The following is a 23772-nucleotide window of genomic DNA, read 5'->3' as shown; positions in this document are numbered from 1 at the left end:
TTCCGTTGGCTTCCAAGATATTTTTCTTGAGTATCAGTGTGAACGGTCCTGAGAAAAATAGTTTCTAAATATGTAGTTCTTTTTGTCCTGTTTTTTTCTTCCGGCTTCTGCCTTCCTCTTTACTAAAAAAAAAAACATCATTATTTATATTGAAATGTAAATTGATTTTTTATTTTGTATTTTTAGGAGTTTTGGAAATAAAAACAGAGAGAAACCAAAGAAGTCTTAGCACTTTCAGAAATGATAACTCTAAATGTTATAACTTTGTTGGGCCACAAAGCTAATAAATTGTTGGGCCAGAAAGCCCATCTTAGCACACAAACGCCAATAGAAAACCCTAGTTGTTACTCCCCTCCCCTGTATATTTTGGAGTGATACTTCTTCTGCAGTTCCACTTTCTCCTTACACCTCTTGTAGTTCCAAAACCCTTGCCGCCACCATGAAGTACAACCCCAGGGTTTCATCTTCCCGGCGCAAGAACCGTAAGGCTCACTTCACGGCCCCTTCATCCGTTCGCCGTATCCTCATGAGCGCCCCCCTCTCCACCGACCTCCGACAGAAGTACAACGTCAGATCTATGCCTGTCCGCAAGGACGACGAGGTCCAGATTGTGCGTGGTACTTACAAGGGCCGCGAAGGTAAAGTTGTTCAAGTATACCGTAAGAAGTGGGTGATCCATATCGAGCGCATCACAAGGGAGAAGGTGAACGGTTCTACAGTCAACGTCGGAATCAACCCTTCGAAAGTTGTCGTCACCAAGCTCCGCCTTGACAAGGACCGTAAGTCGCTGCTTGACCGCAAGGCCAAGGGTCGCGCCGCCGCTGATAAGGACAAGGGTACCAAGTTCACAGCAGAGGATATAATGCAATCCATCGATTGATTTTAATTTCAATTTTGAAAAACTAAGGTGATGTTTGTTGTTTTAAATTAGTCACAGGATGCTTTTTGAGAGTTCTTTTCTTAGCTTTCTGAATTTGATGAGATTGTTTCTTATTTTTGCCTCTCTTTTTGGTAATGATGTTTTATAATATCTCATTTTTAGTTGCTTCTCTTGTTAAATTGCATGATAAACTACAATTTAAGTTAGTAGTTGGAATTTTGCATTTAGTCTGTTGAAGATGTGAGCTGTTCTTGGATTGCAAGATTTGTCTTATTCTGGTATGTTATTAGGTCGGGCATTGCACTGATTCTGCTAACTTGGACACTTGTAGAATCGCATCTGCTGAGTGTTTTCAGAATTGAAAGTAAAATGAATTGCTTATTGTAGATTCTAATCTGTGCTAATATGATGAATTTGTGTTGATTTTATCTAAACTGATTCATGCTTAGATTTGTTTGATTCTAAAACATGAAAATGTCCAGGAGAACTGTGATACTTGTCACTCGTTATTTCTGTTGTTGCAATATCCAGGAGAACTGTGATACTTGTGACTTGCATTTTTACTAAAAGTTAATAAAATTTGAGTGAAAATTTTCTTTTCACTTAAATCTCCTCCATATAATACTTATCTACAGGTTATTTCAATGAATTGGAACCAAAACTCGATAAATTTAATCTGAAATCTCAATAGTAACCTCATTTATTACTCAGTTCAGGACTAACAGATCAAACTAAATTAGTTCATATCACTTGATTAAAACGGATGAAACAAAAATTCAATTAAAGAGAAACTAAGTCTCAATTTGAGACTTCTTTAGGTTTTTTATATTTCGTTTTTTGGGTGACGGGTGGATTGAAATGAGTGTCCAACAGTCATTCAAATTCGTAATGTAGAAAACTTGAAGACATCTTGATTTGAAATTTAGTTTCTCTTGCATTGATTTTTTGTTTCATTTGTTTTGTTCTGATATGAACGGATTTAGTTGGATTGATTTGTTGTCTAATTGAAATTGAACGATTGCCTTATTGAGTTTAAATGAGGTTACGATTTTGAGATTTCAGATTAAATCTATTTTTTGGGTTTTGGTTCTGATTCATTGAATTAGTTTGTAATTACTTAAGATGATTATGAAGATATTTGGTATATTGGGGAGGGGTGATTAACAAGTATCATATTGATGAAGTTTAAGTGAAAGGAAATATTTCTCGTAAAAAAGACAGGTGTACTGGGATATTGACACATGATTCTAACAAGTCTATTCCAATCCAACTTCTTTGTACAACCAACTTCTCTTCCCTTAATCTCAATCCTAATTTAATTGGAACTTTCTCAATAATACACCACTCTTTTGAATATGCATTGATTGTTTGCTTGCCATATTTTGCTTTTGTATGCACATTTAGATAATTCCTCCTTGTTGGTTAATTTCTCATTTTCGGAAATCATACATTACTGTTGATATAATAATGGTGAAAAATGGCTGTCGTTCCATACTCATAGTTTTAAAAGTCGAAAGGCGAGTCAAGGCGACAAGAGCAAAAAATCGCCTTGAGGCGAGGCGACGGCCTTTCGCACGTGAGGCGACAAAAAAATAGAAAATCAAATAAAATTAAATTAACTCAATAAAAACTATTAGTACTTAAGGATAGTTTAATTTCTAAGCTTATAAATCAAATTAACTTAAAGTCTAATAATAAAGTGTTAATTTCTAAATCCAAATAGCATAATATCAAGCATCTTCATTCTCCAAATCCAACTCCTCATCAAGATCTATATCCCCATCATCAAGTTCTTCCACTTCATCATCCTTATATTCTTCTTCTTCATCTTCAACTCGATACTCATCCTCATCATGGACCTCATCTCTAACAATTTGAGGAGGATTGGCTTTTGACCGGGAAGAGTTTCCTCTAACGTATGTCTTTGTGACATTAGCACTTGCGGTAGGGGTGACACTTTTGCCTTTTGCCCTAGTATTGTAGACATCTTCTTCCGCTCCACTAACTATACTAACCATAGTCCATGGAAATTCGTCATCATCCTCAAATACACGATCATCATTGTCATTATTATTCTCTCCCTCCATTCTACCCGTCAACCACTCATTGCAATCATCAATATCCTTCAAACTAATGGTGTCCTTAACCCCTTTTCGATTCTTCAAAGATCGATTATACTTCACATAAACTAAATCATTCAAACATGTTTGAGCTAGTCGATTTCTTTTTTTTGCTATGAACCTACAAAATAATAATTAAGAACAACATTAATGACTAACATAACTAATATTAAAACATAAAAAAGCTTATTACAATTATTTTTATTAACTTACATGTTCAAAGAAACTCCAATTTCTTTCACAACCCGATGCACTACAAGTGAGACTAAGCACTTTGATGGCAAATTTTTGTAATTGTGGAAGACTTTCTCCAAATGATTTCCACCAATCAACTAAACACAAAAAAATTATAATGCTTATGAAAATGCAAATACAAACAATGAATTTAAAGTTGGAAAATTCAAATGTCCAAAGTTATTATTTACCTACTGTTGTTCGTTGCCTAACCGCCATCTTCATTCCAAATAAATCATTTGGTGTACTATTATGATATCTAGTCAACTGTGTATTGATTTGGTCTTGCTCTTCCTCACTTGGAAACCAATCTCTCCAATGTCTGATAAAATCCCTTTCTAATCTCATCATTCTCATCCGCTGCACCGAAAAATGCTGGATTTAACAAATAACCAGCTCCATGCAAAGGTTGACGGAGTTGTTTATTCCATCTCTTGTCAATTATTTCAAAAATATTATCATACTTATCTCTATCACCATCGAAAGTCTTCGCTATCGTCGCTTTAGCCATATCCATAGCTTTATGGATATATCCCATAGCAGGTCTTTTTCTCGCCATCCACCAATCGAAGCACGCGGACTAAAGGACCAAAGAGCTTTAAAATGTAAAGAGTGTCCGCCCAAAATGCCGCTAACAATACATAACCAGCCACTGTCTTTCCTCTAATTTCTTTTGCCCACTTGCTTTTGGTCCAATCATCAGAGACAAACATCATTCTCAAAAGATTCTTCACCGAATGCATGCGGTAAAGTGTGAGATAAACAGCGGCAAATCTTATGATACTAGGTCTCACAAGCTCTCTTTGATTAGTGAATTTTCTCAACAAATTCACTACACCTGGGCGAATATAAATGTAGGAATTCAACTTCACTGCCCTCTTTACAGTTCTCTGGACAATTGGCAACTTCCCAATATCTTCCAATATCAGATCAATGCAGTGAGCTGCACATGGCGTCCAATACAAGTTTGGCCTCTTTGCTTGCAAAAATTTGCCTATATGTTAAAAAATCAATTAAAGATTGCAAAATAATAAAAGTAAAAGTAAAAAATTTAATAATGTAATAAATTAGCATTGTTTACCTGCAAGTACATTTGATGCAGCACTATCAGTAATAAACTGAACAACATTCTGCTCTCCAATTCTTTCAACCATCTTATCAAACAATTCAAACAACTTCTCTCCGGTTTTGGAATAATCAGAAGCATCAACTGATTCGATAAAAACATTCCCTTTGTGAGAATTAACCAAAAAGTTAATCAAAGTTCTTTGCTTTTTGTCTGTCCAACCATCAGCCATAATTGAACATCCATACTTTGCCCATTCTTCTTCAAATGATTTCATTTCATCCTTCACTTTGACAACTTCTTTATTCAAAAGGGGAACTCGAACTTCATACATTGTAGGCGGCTTCAACCCAACACCATACTGTCCAATGGACTTTACCATCACATCAAAGCTAGGATAATTAACAGCATTAAAAGGAATTGTCGCATCAAAAAACCACCTAGCTATATCCGCACAAGCTTTTTCTCGCAACTCTTTTTTGCAAGCTTCATTTATTGTTGTTTGTCTCAACTTTCTATCTTTCACGACCTTTTCAGCATCTTGCTTGAAAAATACATCCATTGGACCCTTCACCCTTGGTTTCTTCGGGATATGAAATTTAGAAAGACTTTTCTTTCCACCTCGACTACCAGACTCTCCAAGATCATCCAACTTCATCTCATCATCCCCAAAACTATCTAAATTGGTGATATCTACATCTTCCACCAATTTACGTGCCGCTTTTTTAGATGCAATATAATTAACAATTTCTTCTTTCACATGAGGTGGACATTTTTTGCACACCTGAACACTAGTATTTCCTCCAGCAATGTGATACTTAGCTCGGCATATTCCAGCTTTGGAGACAAAGTCACAAAAGTTACACTTGAGATCATTTGTAGAAGGTGGCTTATTTATCGTCACATACTTACAACAAGGATCCGCTCTTGCATTCGGTTTTTTCGATACAGTAGAATCAGTAACACTAGCACTCATTTCCAAACACCTACAAAATTCAATCAATTGAAACCATCTTAATAACAAAAATGATATACACAAGTAATTTATTACAATCAAATTTCACAAAACAGAAAACATATAATCAATTAAAAGCATGAATTCAAACCATATAAATTCCACAAAACAGAAAAAAGATAATCAATTACAAGCATAAGTTCAAACCATATCTCAAAACTATAAATTTTCACAGAAATTTGGCAGCATAACGGCACAATTACATGGAAAGAAAGAAAGTATAAGAAGAAAGAAAGTAAAAAAAGAAATCAAAAGTGAAGAAGAATAAGAAAAACCCTAAACCTAAACAGCAAAATAGAAAAAGAAGATAAAATAAAGAGGAAAGAAGAGAAAAAGCATACATGTAGGATTGATGACCAGCTGCCGATGAGTTGAGAAGCAGAAACTCGGTAGTGTGTGGAGGAGAACTATCGGCGGTGAGGAGGAGAAGAAGAGAGCCGTTGGAGTTAGGGGCTGTATTGTGTCTGTATGTTTCTTTTTCTTATGGGCTCGTGCGTTTTCCTTTTAATAGAAATTAGGGGTTTTTTTTTTTAAAAAGTCTAACTTATCGCCTCCCCTTCAAAAGGCGGTCGCCTCTCGCCTCAGGCCGCCTCTCGCCTGAGGGCCAGAGGCGAACGCCTCTTGAAGGTAAGCCGCCTTCCATTTTGGAAGGCGGCAATGTGATCGCCCCTGTCGCCTCTCGCCTGAAGCGACAGAGGCGATCGCCTTTTAAAACTATGTCCATACTTATCACCGTCCCGACATTTTTGCTCTTTTTATTATTTTTCTTTCAAAAACTGTTAATTGGTTATCTCTTACAATCAAAACTGAAATTATGAAAATAATTGATGTGTTAAAACCTCGGAATGTTTTTTTTATCAAAGAAATTGTGAAAAAATGCATGGCAATAGGCTGATCAAGACTGGAATTATGACGATTTTGCATTTTTCGTTACAAAAATTGCATGATTTTATATTTCTTGTCACTAAAGTTTGACGATTTTGCATTTTGGGATCAATTTTTTTTTTTTTTAATTTCTGCCTAGGGTAAAATAAAAAAAATCTCTAAAGAGATAAAATTTTAGTTTAAAAAAATTTATGAAAAGGGTAATATTGTTCAATAGGGAGGTGGTAACTAGAAATTTGAGGATGGTAAATAGTGGGTAAATTACATCAAAAGTATCTGAATTATATCCAAATTCACACTTTGCTATCTACATTAGATTTTGTCTCAAAAATATACCCCAAGTATGGATGACTAGACAATTTAACACTAACCAGTAAATTTTGAAATTGACCATTTTTAAAAATTTAACTATATTATTTAACAATTTTTATTTAAAAATTAAGAAGATACACTTCTTTGAATCTAGGGGTGAGCATCGGTTCGGTTCGGTTACTAACCAAACCGAACTGTCGGTTAACCGAACCGAAATTTTCCAAATTTCTAAAACCGAACCGAACCGAATAAGGATAAAAACCGAATTTTACCAGACCGAAATTTTTCGGTTCGGTTAACCGACCGAATAACCGAAATTATTTTTTAAATAAAAAAATATTGAGCTTAAATAATTGAGCGAATTAAATGACTAATTTATAAAGCATACAATTGTCTAAAAAAAAGCAAGCATTCTATTAAAAAAATACTATAGATAACAAAATTAAACAAAATATATCATAAATAACAAAACTTAACATTCAAAGTATGATATTAACAAAACTTAATCCAAAAAACTTAATATTCAAAGTATGATATTAACAAATTTACAATCCAAAAAATCAGAACCCAAAAAATTAGAACCTAAAAAGTATGTATCCTCCATTTCCAATATCAAAAACAATGATTTTTTATATATATATGAAAACTTCGGTTCGGTTTCGGTTACACCGAAATTTTTTCCCTAGAAACCGAACCGAAGACCGATAACCGAAATTCCCATAGTTAAAAACCAAACCGTTTACCAAAGACCGAATAACCGAACCAAATTAAAATTTCGGTTCGGTTTCCAGTTCGGTTTTCGGTTACCGGTTAATTTGATCACCCCTGTTTGAATCTGTCTCTCTCTGTCTTCTGTTTCTCTCTCCTCCTGTTTCTCCCTCCTCCCATTTCTCTCTTTAAATCCGTCCTTCGAACAAACTCGTCATTTCCTTTGAATGATGCCTTAGCAATAATTACTTCCAGGTTCTCAGCTGTTGAAGTTGGAGAGGACCACAAGCCATAGATGGTCGAAATACATATCTCATATCCATAAATCTCAGATCTGTACAAACATAGACATGAACCGATTATGCTATTTGGAAATGCTTGAATTTGGAAAACGAAGAGAAAGAGAGAGACAGATTCATTAACTTGATTCCTTTATTCATGGGGATAAGATGTATATGTTCTAGTCTGGGGCTCATCACCTGTTGAAGTAATGCTTTCTCCATCTGAAATTACTCCAAGGTGCTCACACATGAAATTCGGTTTATTGAAAAAAAATATCCCTATTTGTTTGTTGGTTTATTTAATCCCTATTTGTTTATTGGTTTATTTAATCCCTATTTGTTTATTAATTCTATTGGATTGGCTATAGCGAAACATGATAAAATTATAAACTAGCTAAACAAATCAAATATTTATGAAGCATAGAACATACCGGTTTAAACTATTTTTCTTAACTTTTACAATCATCAAATCTAAAAGGAATCTTCACATATATATCCTACTTTATGCTTTCACCTAAAAATTTCCACTCGATCGATCGATTTCTGAATCAACTCGCTACCTTCTTCAATATTTTGGGATTTTAGTATTTTCTAGAATTCTAGATTTCTAGAATTTCAGATTTCTGAAATTCTAATATTTTCTAAAATTCCAGATTTCTAAAATTTTAGTATTTTTTAGAATTTCAGATTTCTAGAATTCCAAATTTTGAAATCCTAGATTTCTGGAATTTCAGCATTTTCTGGAATTCCAGATTTCTGAAATTTCATTCATACCATCTACTCATCTTACTTTCTTCATATCCAAGTATGTTGTTGACGTCCCAACGTGAAGGACTTGGATTTTAAAGAAGATAAGCCACCATTCGAAATATCCATTGATAATGCATTGAGTAGGAAAATGCGCATAGTGTACGTAAACAGTGAATAATTATTATATTTTAGATTTTTTATGCTTATTTCTATACACATTCATCGTATCAAAGTATGTTGTTAATGTCCCAATAGGAAGGACATTGCATTTTAAAGAAGATAACCCATTCGAGATATCCATTAGCAATGCATTGAAGTACGTAAACACCAAATAACTATTTATATTTTAGATTGTTTATGCTTGTTTCTATACACATTTCTAACAATGCTTTGAATGACCTATTGCCAAATGTTCAATTTTTCTCCTTTTAAAGCTTATCTTCTTGATCGTCCAAAAAATAACTCATGACAGAGGCACTCAATAGGTGTATGGATCAAAATACACACTTACGGGCTGTGTTGCTTTACCCATGAATTGCTATGTTTTATGTTTTTTTTCTTTCAAATAATGTAACATATATTATTACACTTTTTTTTTTTATATAATTAGAAGAACTATGCATTACATATTTCCCCCAAAACAAGATTAGCACTCTTGAAGGGTACCTTCTAGTGTATTTGAAAGTGAGATTGAAATTCTCTTGATGTGGTGGACTACACCTGCAAAGATGAAGATACTCTAAGAAATAAATAAATAAATACAAACACCCACTAACAGATGTGAGTATTTCAATTAGACATGTTCACAAATCTGGATATCCGTTCATGCTCCCGTCTAATTAAACCTATTCATGGGTCGCCCAATGAGCTTTTGTCTAAAAATGCTTAGCCCAAGCCCAAGTCAGCCCAGTCCATTGTTAATTTAGGAGGGTTCGAGCTCAAAAGTGAAATCCCAAACTCAATCCATATAAGTCCACCTAAATATATATGTATAATTTTTAATAATAAGAAATTAAATTTATGCTTAAAAATAAATATTAATATATAAATTTATTAATATTAATAGGCGAGCCGGATTGGATCGGTCTATGGTATTTTTATAAATCCCAAGTCCGTCCAAAAAAGAGGCGGGCTTTAGCAGGCCTGGCTTGAAGATAAATTTTTATGTCCAAGTCCGGTCTAGGGGACACGGGTACCCGGACCCGTGAACAAATCCACGTCCAATGGATTGGAAAAGAAAAAAAATGAGGGAGAAGTACAAAAATAAACCATGTGGTTACACCAGTTTTGAATCATAAACCATGCGGCTTAAAAATTTACAAACATGTACCTCGTGCTTCAAACTGTTAGTAACAACAGTCCAAAAACCTAAGACCGTTAAAAATTGATGATGTGACATTTTTAGTCAAAAAAACCAAAAGGGTAAATATATCTTTTAATTTATTTTATTATCTATTAATTAACTTTTATTCTCTCTACCTTATCAATGATTGACACAACACAACATTTATTCTCTCTTGCTTGACCTTTCTCGTACTTTCTATCTTCAAAGTTTCACTCTCCTTCCATAACTAGTGCTGCCAGAATACAAAACACGTATCATCTCTGTATCCTCAAATTTCAAAACTTCACAGTTTCTAAAATGGATGAACTTCATCGGAGACAAAAAAATGTAAACGGGCTGAAAGCATACGAAGAAGGAAGTGACAGTAGTGCTATCTCCTTTCAAATAGCAAATAACACTTTTTCTACCATTATTTATAGTCGAACAATCGATGTCTCCAACTTCATTTTCCTTCAATTCCAGCATCTTACATCATACACAAATCTTTTGGTTTCCTCTTTTCTTCTACTTTACTGAATTTATTATATTTTTTCAAATTTTTTTCTACCATTAATATTGCATATTAATTAATGACTGAATTCACTTTTTACTAGGAACAAAAACGGGTCATCGTAGTTATTTTTATAGTTACTGCTTATGACTGAATCCACTTCTTTTCCAAAACCTCACTTGCATCAGAATCAATGTGTAATTTAGAGTTGTCTAATTTCTTGAAAATGAATCATAAAGACAACTAAATCTTCCATTGCTAGGAGGGAAAAATGAGAATCAAGGTGTAAGAAGAGGGTTTTTTTATCAACCTTTTTTTGCCAACCAAATATTATTGAACGATATATTTACCATTTTGACTTTTTTTTCTTTTGACTAAAAATGTCACATCATCAATTTTTAGCCGCTTAACTAGGGTATCTTTTAGTGTATTTGAAAGTGAAATTGGAATTCGACTGATTGTGCCGTGTAGAGCACACCCTTTATAAAGATACTCTAAGAAATAAATAAATAAACACAACCATGCGGAAAGATATTCAATTAGACATATTCACAGATCTAGATATCCATTCAGCTCGTTCAGGCTCCCATCCAATAGATCAGATTTGGATAAAAAAAAAGACTTACAACTGGTCCGACCCACTTCCGTTAAAATCCGTCAATATTTAGAATGGGCTATAGTTTTATAAAAGTGGCATGAACATGAATTTGATTTTTAAATCCAAGTTTGTCTAAAATAACTGTACTATTTTCTTTTCGCTGCAAATTTTCATAATCGTTGTGAAAGAGCATTTCAAAAATATGGTTCTATAACAGAAGAATTGCGAGGCAAGATTAATTTAATGGAAATGTAAAGTGTCAATACAAACTAAAAAGAACTGGTAGAGGCAGAGTTGCTCCTGCTAGGACTAGGAATAGAGGTTTTCAATAATATTTGCCTCCCAAAGATGAATTAAAAAATATTCGAAATTGATTAGAGATCAAATTGATGTGTTCATCAATGGTAAAGGTTAGGGATATTTGTTCCATTTCAGATTGTCGCTTATTCTATAAGCAAGTAAGGCACAAGCATGGGCGTGAATATTTTATTTTATTGGATATCGAGTCTCAGTCAACTCGATGATTTTCGCAACCTCAGCCACTCTCACTCGCTTATCTGCTCTCTCTTATTCCCATTCTCGTAGTCGTAATCCCTTCCAATTTAGCCTTATTCCTAAAATCGCCGTTAACATTTTATCCGAGAGGCATCGGTATTGTAGTTGTAGACCTATGGCTTCTTCAGCAGAAGCTGCGCCTAGCGAAGTGAAACTTACTGCTCCTTATGGTTCTTGGAAGTCCCCCGTCACCGCCGATATCGTCTCCGGATCCTCTAAAAGACTCGGAGGTACTGCCATTGACGGCCATGGCCGCCTTTTCTGGCTTGAATCCCGCCCTACTGAAGCTGGGTATGCTCTATTATGTTATTTATGTTTGTATTAGTTTAGTATCCAACCTTTTATTGATTATGTATTGTGTTAATTTTGATTAGACGATCGGTTTTGGTTAAAGGAGCTGAAAAACCGGGAGAGTCACCAGTAGATATCACTCCAAAAGAGTTCTCCGTCCGAACGACCGCCCAGGAGTATGGAGGTGGCGCATTTGCCGTATCAGAAGATACAGTCATCTTTGCTAATTACAAGGACCAAAGGCTTTACAAACAACTTATCGATTCCATAGGTTTCGAGAATTTCTCACAAAATTGAAATGTCTTTTCTGATTAAGGTTTTTCCTGTTGCAGTTTTACTTATATATTCTCTACTTTGTGTTCTATATAGATGCTTCACCTGTTCCACTTACCCCTGATTATGGCTCCCCAATAGTCTCTTATGCTGATGGTGTCTTTGATTCACGATTTAACCGTATTGTCACTGTAATGGAAGGTATATCAATGCTAACTCTGTGGTGGAATGCTGTAGTTCTTTAGCATCAAATATCTTTTCTTGAAGCATTTTTTGACGAGTTTGGTTTTTCTTAATCCCTAAATGAATAGATCGCCGCAAAAGCAGCACAAATGCAACTACAGTTATTGTAGCAATTAGCCAAAATGGTGATAAAATTGAAGGTAAAACCTGGGCACTTTTGCCTATTGTCCCTTTCTTTTTTATTTAATCCCAGTTATAACTATAATGTTCAAAGAGTAGACTTGAAAATTTTCAAGTGTTCTCTAAATAGCCTCGATCTTATTCTTCTTCATAGTACTGTTTGACTTGTTACTATTTGTTGAGGAAATAATATTCTCCGTGTTTCTGTTTCCTTTGGATGTTTTGACATTCAGAACCAAAAGTGTTACTTAGTGGCAATGATTTCTATGCATTCCCACGTATTGACCCCAAAGGCGAACGGATAGCATGGATAGAGTGGAGTCACCCTAACATGCCATGGGATAAAGCAGAACTGTGGGTTGGCTACATAGCGGAGAATGGGTAAGCAAAATCTAATTACAATTGAGTTTCCCCAACATTTTTTGGTCATTCAGTGGACATTCTTTTCTAACTTCTGATTCAGAAAGTTCCAAATTACAGTCACAGTTTCTTTGTTTAGGATTCAATTGATGAAATTCATGGTGATTTTCTCAATTATTTTGCCGCTACTATCTGCCTATTTTCTGCTGAACTTTTGGAATTAAGTTTGTTTAGTTGCTTATGTCCTAATTTTTTTTTTGGCTTTCCTGAACCTGCTGAACTTTGGGTTAAACCCCCAAAGGGGGTCATTATTCCGAACCTGGTAATGGTTGGGCAATAATTCCCTTGGAGGGGCTGTTTTTAACACTGTTGTTAAAAACAGTCCTATTACAGCGCCTTAAATGCCTACCTGGTTGGGAATAATTCCCTTAAAATGCCCCTTTTTGAGGTTTAACCCCTGAACTTTTATGTTTGAATTTGTAGCACAAGTCATTAGCGGATCAGGCACCAGTATCTTGGACAAATAAATGCATGACCCTTTTTTGGATTTTTGCGCTGCATTTAATTTGTGCTATTCATATGTAGATATATGTGTGATATGAGTGTATGCGCTCTTCGGAGATGCTGATGTAACATACTTTGTATGTATGAAACCAGCAGTCTAATATCCTGATGCTTGCTCTGGTGCTTTAGTTAAATAATTAGCCAGCAAAAGCCTTCGAGGATGATCATCTTTTGTTTTTTTTTTCATTTTGTTTCTGTTTCCTCTCATTTTCATAGTTTATTATTGGGTTAAATTTCTTGATCATCCTATGCAGAGATGTATATAAACGGACATGTGTTGCTGGTTGTGATGCTGCAATTGTTGAAGCACCAACTGAACCTAAATGGTCCCCCTCAGGTTTTTTTTTGTTCCTTCAATGGTTTATTTTAGGGGTGGGCAAAAAATCCGACCAAACCATTACCTGAACCGAAAAACCAATTAACCGAACCGATGGACATTGTTTAGGTTTGTATATGTTGATTAACCGAACCGACAGTTTCGAGTTAACTGTTGTTTTTGGTTAATCATTATATTTAGGTTTGGATAAAAAAATATGGTTAATTTGTTTTTGGTTAACGATTGAGATAACGGTTAAAAACCGTTAAACGAAAAACCTAAGCGAAAATCAAGGTTAACCGATATACTTGGACTGGTTTAGGGTTTAATGTCTTAAAAACCGATAGAATCTGTTAGGTTCAAAAAATATCCTGATGGACCTGTTAACCAACCCATGCCCACCCCTAGTATATTTGGTTATAATCTGAAGTGGTACAAAATATAGCAAGTGTGACTGAGGGACAATCCTCTAGAGTGTGTCAGAAATAACTGTATCTGCACAATGAAGTGAGCTTTTATTTGAGCTCATTAAGTCCAAGTAAATTTTTAAGAAATTGCACTTTAATGTAACTAATGAGTGGTCCAGCTCTTTTATAGCTCTAATTGAAAGTTGAATTGGAATGACCTTGATACATAGAACTAAAAATCAGAATGAAACTATAAACAATTTATGCACATGGCCGAACAACTTGAGCTTTTCTTAGTTCAAGGTTTCCTTTTTAAGTAGATTAGGTTTGTAACTGAGCTTATGAATAAGCCCAAGGAAATTTTGATGAAAGTTTAACTTCATGTAGGTTGTGAGCAGTCACTTATTGCTCTAGTTGAAAGTTGAATTGTAATAATTTTGACCTTATGCCAGAATCCTATTAATAAAGTCAAATTTGATAGAGCCTATTATAATTTAGTTTGATTCCACCATTGGAACCATATATATATATATATATCAATTATTAATCAGAAATATCTAGTAGATTCAAGTTATTCTGTACGACTAATGCTTTTATTTAAATCCTTTCAGGGGAGCTCTTCTTTGTCAGTGACAGAAAAAGTGGATTTTGGAACCTGTACAAATGGGTATGTGCTTGTTATGAACCTTGGCGTAGGATCTAGTCACAGGTCTAGACACAACACTCTTCTCTGAATCTATATTGAATTGACAAAAGCAGACTCGTCCTTGACAGAGCCCTTTTCTAATTCTCAATTTTGAGAGAATAAAAGTTCTTTTTTTTTTATTGAATAGACAAGCCTTTATTTATAGGCTGTAAATACAAAATAATTCTAGATCCTAAATTATAGGGATAATCATATCACCCCTAAATTATAGGAATCAAGACTAACAATTAAAGGAAACAAAATAATTGTCTTGAAATAACAAAAGGAAATAAATTTAAATTCTGCAATAGGAAAGTAAATAATAGGAAAGTATTTTAATAGGAAAGTAATTAGGCTGATGATTTCTTCTTTCTTTGGTAATGCCTTCCAATAAAGGCGTCCATATCATCACTCCCCAACTCGATTTTGAGCTTGTCCTCAAGCTCAAACCCTGGATAAGCTTCTTGAAAGTATTCTAATGGCTCCCATGTTGCATCGTCAGGAGAACAACCTGCCCATTGTACGAGCAGCTCGTGTTGACCTTGATTGAGCCTGCTACGGAGGATAGAGTGTGGGGCTGGCAAAGCTTTTCCATCACAAGTAGGCGGTAGGTTTCCCACAACAGCTGGAGGGGGACCTTTATATGCCTTGAGAAAAGACACACGAAACACATCGTGGATTCTACTTTGTCTTGATATCATTAGCTGCCAGTAAGGTTGAAGTCGCAACCAGACCCAATCCCCAATTACAAAAGTCAACTCTCTATGATTAGAATCATAAGAGTCCTTCTTCCGTTGTTGGGCATGCCCCATTGAATAAGAAAGAAATCGAGGGGGTTCTCTACCATATACCATCTGGAAAGGGGTAGTGTCAAAACAAGTGTGATAAGATGTATTATAGCAATACTCAACCCAAGGTATCCAATACACCCATCGTTGCGGTTGGTCGCTAATGAGACATTGCAAGTACATCTCAATTATTCGATTAACCACCTCCATTTGACCATCAGATTGAGGATGGTAAGCACAAGAGAAAGCCAACTTAGAACCACTAAGGCGAAATAGCTCTTTCCAAAACATGCTAAGGAAAACCTTGTCGCGATAGACTATTGATTGAGGCAATCCATGGAGATGAAATACCTCAGCAAAGAATATACCAGCCATGGAGAAAGCAGTACATGGATGGGCCAAGGGTATAAAATGAGAAGACTTCGTAAACCGATCTACTACCAACAATAACACTGACTTCCCTCGATCTTTAGGTAAGCCCTCCACAAAGTCTATAATGATATCCACCCAAATTTGTTGCGGGATCTCAAGAGGTTGAAGTAGTCCTGTAGGTTGCAAGTTTTGATTTTTATGAGTCATGGCTGACTTTTGGGTTTGCATCAAACTGAGTCGGGGTTTTGCCATAGGAGGTTGTCCTCGCCATAAAATCTTATTTCGTTTAAGGTTAGGTTTCATAGTCAAGGAGCTAAAGTCCCACAGGATATGTTCAAGGGTATACAACCATTTGACTCCCAAACCCACGTCGAATCCCTCTAATGGTATAGTATAAAAATCAGCTTTAAAAATATCGTCTGCAACATGAAGAGATACTAATTTGCATATTCCCATGCTTGAAACATGCTCTCCATTTGCCACTAGGACTTGCAGCCCTGGTCGTTTCCCAAACTTTAGTCCCAAACTTGAAAGCAAGCCCTCACGAAGAAAGTTGCATGTGCTGCCCCAATCGACCAACACTGAAACACTAACACCCGATATCTTTGCTAGTATCTCCATGGTAGGAGAATTGCAGGTTCCACTAATGGTATTTAGAGAAAGCTCAAGATCTCCTGTCGTCTCTTCCTCTTCATTATCTGAATCTACTACCTCAATCCAAAATAACCATTTGCATTTATGTTCCTGTGTATAAGATTCATCACAATTATAGCACAGTCCATTGGCCCTCTTTTCAGACACTTGTACTCGTGTCAGCTTCTTGAAAAATGGCGTGGAAGAGTTCAATATACTACCTCCTCCTATTGATTTGATAAATTTTTCCCCACCTTTTGCAACCATGTTCTTGCTAGTGGAGATAACAATTTCGCTTCTGTTAGATTTGGGGATGGACCAGTTTGTGTTGGATCGCGAGGCTAAGATTGATTGTGAGATTCTTTGTTTATGTTCTAATGTCCGAGCCATATGGATAGCAATTCCGAGGTTACCTGGTTGTTGGAACTCAACATCAATCCGGAGTTCTTCTTTCAACCCAGCGGTAAAAAGATCCACTTGTTGGCGAGGAAGAAGTCCTGAAGTCTGAGCCAATAATGATTGGAATTGTTGTTGATACTCTTCGACTGAACCAGATTGCTTGAGTTTGGCTAATTCTCCCAAGGGATTATTACTCATAGCTGGCCTAAGGTCATTAGTGCCGTCATAGGTCAAAAATTCCATCTTGGAATAATGAGGTTCCATAGATCTTCCCATCGGTGGTTCAGGTCTGCAACCTAAACTCGAGGTTCTGCTGCTGCAAGGAATTCCATTGTTTTGTCCCTCTATATTATTGCCGCTAGATCCCTTCTCTTTTTCCCGAATTGAAACCGATAATTTTGCAATTTGTTTCTCCAGTGCACTTTGATGAGACGACATTTGTTCCATAAAAGCATCCAGCTTCGACGCCAAATTTTGTGTGTCACCCATGACGCCAAGCTCTGATACCAAGTTGTTATGAACCTTGGCGTAGGATCTAGTCACAGGTCTAGACACAACACTCTTCTCTGAATCTATATTGAATTGACAAAAGCAGACTCGTCCTTGACAGAGCCCTTTTCTAATTCTCAATTTTGAGAGAATAAAAGTTCTTTTTTTTTTTTATTGAATAGACAAGCCTTTATTTATAGGCTGTAAATACAAAATAATTCTAGATCCTAAATTATAGGGATAATCATATCACCCCTAAATTATAGGAATCAAGACTAACAATTAAAGGAAACAAAATAATTGTCTTGAAATAACAAAAGGAAATAAATTTAAATTCTGCAATAGGAAAGTAAATAATAGGAAAGTAATAGGAAAGCATTTTAATAGGAAAGTAATTAGGCTGATGATTTCTTCTTTCTTTGGTAATGCCTTCCAATAAAGGCGTCCATATCAGTGCTGTATCTGTTAGTTTGGTATCTTATGTTGAGAGTTGCTCTGTTACCCTTTTACACAAAATGCTAATGTACCAGTTAACCTATGCCTAGTAAGTTGACAATTCAACCTTAGCTTTATGCCTCCATCAAGGCACCTACTTGTATGTTATCCTTTTGATTATAGTCCATTACTCTATAGCTTTTCTCATCGTATGATCATGATAGCTAAATACTTAAGTGCAACAATATTATTTTGATTCTTCCTTTATCTTGACCCTAAATTAACATAGTGGAGCTTTATGTGTTTTGTTTTATTGAAGGATATATATGCAATTGTTTAAATTTTTTGTTGTGCTACAGTTATGTGCTTCTTTGAGGCCTTGTTTAGCATCATATAATAATTGCATGGTACATATGCAATTGTTTACATTTTTTGTTGTGCTACAGTCTGCTTGACAACTTGTTTTTCCTCGCATGTTGGCTACTTCACAATCTACCATATTCTTCAAATGCAGAATAAAGCCCATTTTGATCAGATAGTGCTTGCTTTTCTATCTGTGAAAGAAACAGGAAAAAAATTCGGAACATAGTTTCACAACTGATGAAAATTAACTTCATGGTTTGTAACCCCAAAAAATTAACTGCATGGACATTGTATACACGCATTGGCTACAGAACCATGGTAAAACGGCAATAAATATCACATTTATGTAGCATAGCTTATAGTACCATTTTAATGAAGGCAATACATCTATTATAAGATAATTTTTCTACATGGGATTTTGGAACATTATTTTCTTTTTGCTGGAGAACATGATATTGCATTTCATATTTCTAATATCCATCATTCAGTGTCTTATTTCTAATTCTGGAAATAGAATGAATCTGTAAATGATGTGCAAGCACTCTATCCCCTGGATGCTGAGTTCTCAAGACCATTGTGGGTTTTCGGCACCAACTCTTACGAGCTTATTGGGAGCAATGAAGGAAAGAACTTAATTGGTTGCAGCTTCAGGTGAGTTTGAAAATGTTACTGGCTCTGCATAGCTTGTCTCATGCACATGCCTTTTTAAGATCAGTTTCTTTCTTAGTTTTTGGTGAATATTCTGCGAAATAGTGTGGTAAAGTTTTTCACACTTACAGGCAGAAGGGAAGATCATATCTTGGTATTCTGGACTATTCACAAAGCTCGTTATCTCTTCTTGATATTCCTTTCACAGACATTGAAAATATTGTACTTTCTGAAACCTTATTCTTTCTAAGCTGCAGCATTGGAAAAACCCCTCAAGTAGAACTTTGATGATAGTTTTTTTTTTTGAGATGTGCGTCTTTTCCCTTACAGAATGCAGGGCACCAGTGCCTATTTGTTGAGGGAGCATCTGGAGTTCATCCATCATCAGTGGCAAAGGTGCTGTCAGCTGTTCATGCTATTACTGGAGTCTCCTTTTTGGTCATAAATACTGCCGAATTAAATTGTATTAATAGCCAACTGTTTTGTCTTCTTCAGGTGAATTTAGATGAGCAAGGATCCAGAGTAGTTGATTTTCAGATTATCTGGTCATCATCACCAGATAGTTCAAAGTATTCATCGTTTTTCAGCTTGCCAGAGTTCATTGAATTCCCAACAGAAGTTCCTGGTCAAACTGCCTTTGCATATTTCTATCCGCCTTCAAATCCCATGTACCATGCTAGTCCAGAAGAAAAGCCTCCATTGTTGTTGAAAAGTCATGGTATGTTTGCCTCATTTTGACTGATATCTATCGTTATAGGCATGGCGGATGATGAGAATTTATTGGTCAATGTAAATTGAAGTTTCAAAATTTTGTAATTTCAATTGGATATAACATTAACTAAAGCCATGAAATTATTCATATACATACATATATATATATATATGTGTGTGTGTGTGTGTGTAAGTTTACTATTATATCTAAAGTCTTTTAATAAACAGGTAACCTCTATGTCCTACTGCTACCAATCTATTGATCAAGAAAACAAAAAAGGAAACGAGATTTTTCCATCTTAAGCAAAAATGGGATATTAGAGTTCAGGAAAATTGATTGCAGGGAATTCACTGCTTGTGTCGGTACCTATAGACTACATACTTCACAACTGAGATTAGAAGGTTTATTTAGTAAATATTAACACGTCTTCCTTTGATTCCCAAATCTATGTAATTGTTTTTAACATTGTCCACTGGCAATATTAATTTTTACAGATGATATCTTCTAGTCAGCAGATATGATAAATAGAAAATACTGAAGGGACTTCCATTGTATCATCTTTGAGCAACATATGAGAATATCTAAAAAGAAGAAAAGAAAATATAAAATCATTTTTTAAATCTAGAGACGTGAGATTGTGACATTTTAATTTTACTCCAGGATATTTTGCTGTGCTAAAATGTGACATTTTGGTTTATGCTTTGAACTTTCTTTATGAATAAATTACAAAGCCATATTCATTATGGAATCAATAAGATGGAATTCTTGCTAAATGATGTCATGTGTAAATGTATAGTCACATTAATGAGCTTGATGCAAATTCAAGAATATTATGTATTATACAATGTTTTTTTTATTGCTAAACTTATGGAGCAGTGGCCTTCACTTCATGCTTTCTATTGAATCAATGAGTAAATTGAATTAGTTTTACGCATGAAATTTTGCAGGCGGACCAACAAGCGAAACACGTGGAACTTTAAACTTGAGTATCCAGTACTGGACCAGTAGAGGCTGGGCTTTTGTGGATGTAAATTATGGTGGAAGCACTGGTTTGTTCTTTACTTTCTCGATTTGTTTGGGGTTCTTTTATGATCTGTTTGCAAGATTGCATAAAATAGGACATGCCTGTTTTATTCATTGATCAAATCAAAGTAGTTGTTTCATCAATGACTGGTTGCAATTGGGTGAAGGAATTAGTGGATGGAAAAAGGAGAATTTATGCCTTGTTTTGGTTGTTTTTGCATTCCAAACAGCAGCATTAAATTTATAGTTACACATTTGTAAGCTAAAAGTTGCTCAAATTACGAAGGTTATGGTAGAGAATATCGAGAGCGATTGTTGAGAAACTGGGGAATTGTTGATGTTAATGACTGTTGCAGTTGTGCAAATTTTTTGGTAAGTACTTATTTTTCTTTCGACATGTTCTGTTCCATGCTGAATGTACATACAATGAATTTTAGCTAGTCATAATAATGTATATATCTTTTGTCAAGGTGGACAATGGAAAGGCAGATAGTGAACGTCTATGTATAACTGGAGGCTCTGCTGGTGGTTATACAACCTTAGCCGCCCTTGCTTTCAAAGAAACCTTCAAGGCTGGGGCTTCTTTGTATGGTGTAAGTACTTATACTTTCCCAGTTGACCTATTTTGATTAATAATATATGAAGAATTTGTATATTATCAGTTGCTAAAATATTTTCATATTGAAATTATTATTACATACTTCTTTAATTTGGCATTTTCGAAATCTTTAAATTTTCTGTCCTTATTCCTCTGCATATTGAGGAGGGCGAGCCTTGGCGCAACGGTAAAACGTTGTTGTCGTGTGACCAGAGGTCACGGGTTCGAGTCTTAGGAGCGGTCTCTTGCCAATTAAATTGGCAAGGGAAGGCTTGCTCCCAATACACCCTTGTGGTGGGACCCCTCCCCGGACCCTCGCTCAGCGGGGATGCGTAATGCGACCGGGCCGCCCTTTTTTTTTTTTTTTTTATTCCTCTGCATATTGAGGGCGAGCCTTGGCGCAACGGTAAACGTTGTTGTCGTGTGACCAAGAGGTCATGGGTTCGAGTCTTAGGAGCGGCCTCTTGCCAAATAAATTGGCAGGGGAAGGCTTGCCCCCAGTACACCCTTGTGGTGGGACCCCTCCCCGGACCCTCGCTCAGCGGGGACGCGTAGTGCGACCGGGCCGCCCTTTTTTTTATTCCTCTGCATATTCCGGGTGCTCTCCCTCCACTATGCATTTTTTTTCCATGAATTACAAAGTGAATCTCCTTTGGTATTACATATATATAGAAGTTACAAAGTCAGATCCTTCTCCATACTACTGAGATTTCACCATTTGGGCTGTACAATGAATTAATTTATACTCCAACCCAACCCATCAAAACAAGCAACTCACTGGTTGAATGTTAAAACCAACCCAACCCATAAAAAATACTCAATTGGATCAGGTTGGGTTGGTTTTTAATTCAAATATTTGTATATTTTTTCTTCTTCTTCTTTACTTTTCAGCTTACACACATTTTTTATTTATAAAACGGATTTTTTTTAATTCTTTTTTTCGTTATTTAATTACTAATCATCCAGACTTTGGAATTTTTTACTTTTTCGTAAATTTTTTGAAACCTGATTGTTAAATCGATGAATTAATAATTGAGTGTCTATAAAATTAATTTAGTTTAAGCCCTTGTTTATTAGTATTAGTATTCTGAAATAAAATAAGAGCACCGGGTAAGGTTTTGACTAAGGTTGGATAGGAATTTTAATTAACAGAAGATGTATATAATATCGAAAACGTACATTTCTTTTGGTTATTTGTAAATAAGTTTGATGTGGCTATTTTCTTAATTATGTTTGGGTTCAAAACATATTGTCGGCAAGAATATCATATCATAAAATGTAGTCACACTCACACAGACTGACTAATGCTATATTAATGTTTACTGTTGATTTGGATGGGTTACAAAATGAGAGAAGCCTATCAGTAAAAGCATGTTGTAATTATTTTCTTTGGTTATTTGTAATCTTATAAATTGAAATTGAAAGAAAGAAGAAAAAAATACATCCAAATATTTGAACTAAAAACAAAATCATCCAATCCAACCTAACCCAATCAATCTATTACTTACACTGGTTGGGTTCCAATCCAAATCATGAATAAAACTACCAGAATAAAAACATGTGGATTTGATTGGGTTGGTTAACTTTTGTTAACCGCTAACTATTGTTACGTTCTTTTGATGAACAGGTGGCCGACTTAAGCATGTTGAGAGCTGAAACTCATAAATTTGAGTCTCATTACATGGACAATCTTGTTGGTAAATTGGAAAAAAATGCTTCATTTATTCTATTTCTATTCCTCCATATTTAATTAATTGCATTTACCAGGGAGATGATTCTTAATTGATTACAGGTGATGAAAAGCATTACTTTGAGCGATCACCAATAAATTTTGTTGATGGATTTTCTTGCCCCATAATTCTATTCCAAGGATTAGAAGATAAGGTACAGATGCTGCTTTTAATTTGGTATTCTTTTGGTGTTAAAGAATGATTAAAAAAAAAAAGGATTGCTAGAGATGAAGTCTCAAAATCTTGTTGATATTTAAACAGAAGATGAAATATGCACCAGTAGCATATGCTTGATTTTATATATAGATAGTAGGAATGAGTAATGGACTAATGGTATGACCATAGTTTGTTGAGAGTATTTTGTTTGTGGTGCAGGTTGTACCGCCTGATCAAGCTCGAACAATATACAAGGCATTGAAAGAAAAGGGTTTGCCTGTTGCTCTCGTGGAATATGAAGGGGAACAACATGGCTTCCGCAAGGTATCAACTCATTTTTATGTTCTATTCAACACAACACAAACACAAACATTGTTTTGAGATATCATCTGATTCTTGAATTGCCAGGCCGAGAACATCAAATTCACACTAGAACAACAAATGGTGTTCTTCGCTCGTTTAGTTGGACACTTTGATGTTGCAGATGAGATCACACCAATCAAAATCGAAAACTTCGACTAAGCATCTAGTATTTCCTGGAAGCAGTATCTGATTTTCCTGAATGTTGTTATTATTCATCCAATTGACAGGGACTATAATGAACTTGAAAATTCCCTTGTAATGTTGTTTTGGTTGATATGAATTATGTGTTCTTGTCATAATGTCATCCAATAATTTTGGGGCACATAGGAGTTGCATTTCCGCATTTGGGTTTTCCATTTTTTTCCGTTTCTCTACCCATTTCCTTGTGATGTGTCGATTTTGTAAATCATTAAATTTCTAGCCTAACTTTGCAGGTGAGTAAGTCGTGGCAATCATTCCATGCTCTGTGTGCCAGGTGCCTAGATTCCTAATTGTAGTTGTACTTTTGTTTATCCAAATCAAAATTCCATAAAAATCAAACAGATTTTGAAAAATATAACCAGTA

General features: G+C 35.3%; 2 protein-coding genes across 2 annotated transcripts; both read left to right on the top strand.

The window, feature by feature from the left end:
- Window positions 1-361: 361 nt before the first annotated feature.
- Window positions 362-1048, top strand: LOC136201463 (large ribosomal subunit protein uL24z-like). Its single transcript, XM_065992128.1, has one exon. It carries the CDS (start codon window positions 440-442, stop codon window positions 878-880), a length of 441 nt encoding a protein of 146 aa, XP_065848200.1. The 5' UTR covers window positions 362-439; the 3' UTR covers window positions 881-1048.
- Window positions 1049-10859: 9811 nt separating this feature from the next.
- Window positions 10860-23561, top strand: LOC136235126 (uncharacterized). Its single transcript, XM_066024647.1, has 18 exons — window positions 10860-11530; window positions 11614-11801; window positions 11900-12004; window positions 12115-12186; window positions 12400-12547; window positions 13345-13427; window positions 14425-14480; window positions 18492-18628; window positions 18757-18847; window positions 18956-19021; window positions 19121-19343; window positions 20285-20386; window positions 20647-20732; window positions 20831-20953; window positions 22586-22655; window positions 22751-22842; window positions 23064-23168; window positions 23253-23561. Exons 1-18 carry the CDS (start codon window positions 11205-11207, stop codon window positions 23364-23366), a joined length of 2187 nt encoding a protein of 728 aa, XP_065880719.1. The 5' UTR covers window positions 10860-11204; the 3' UTR covers window positions 23367-23561.
- The last annotated feature ends 211 nt before the right edge of the window (window positions 23562-23772 follow it).

The sequence above is a fragment of the Euphorbia lathyris genome, chromosome 7, assembly GCF_963576675.1.
Source record: "Euphorbia lathyris chromosome 7, ddEupLath1.1, whole genome shotgun sequence".
Classification (NCBI taxonomy): Eukaryota; Viridiplantae; Streptophyta; class Magnoliopsida; order Malpighiales; family Euphorbiaceae; genus Euphorbia; species Euphorbia lathyris.
Note: the sequence above shows the minus strand (reverse complement) of the source record. Positions and strands in the feature narration are given on the sequence as shown.

Bases quoted from the DNA above. Each gene is read 5' to 3' on its own strand.
- LOC136201463 (XM_065992128.1), top strand. From the start codon at position 440: ATGAAGTACAACCCCAGGGTTTCATCTTCCCGGCGCAAGAACCGTAAG.
- LOC136235126 (XM_066024647.1), top strand. From the start codon at position 11,205: ATGATTTTCGCAACCTCAGCCACTCTCACTCGCTTATCTGCTCTCTCT. The intron at 20,387-20,646 runs GTTTGTTCTTTA...CAAATTACGAAG, and splicing joins AAATTATGGTGGAAGCACTG to GTTATGGTAGAGAATATCGA. The intron at 23,169-23,252 runs GTATCAACTCAT...TTGAATTGCCAG, and splicing joins AACAACATGGCTTCCGCAAG to GCCGAGAACATCAAATTCAC.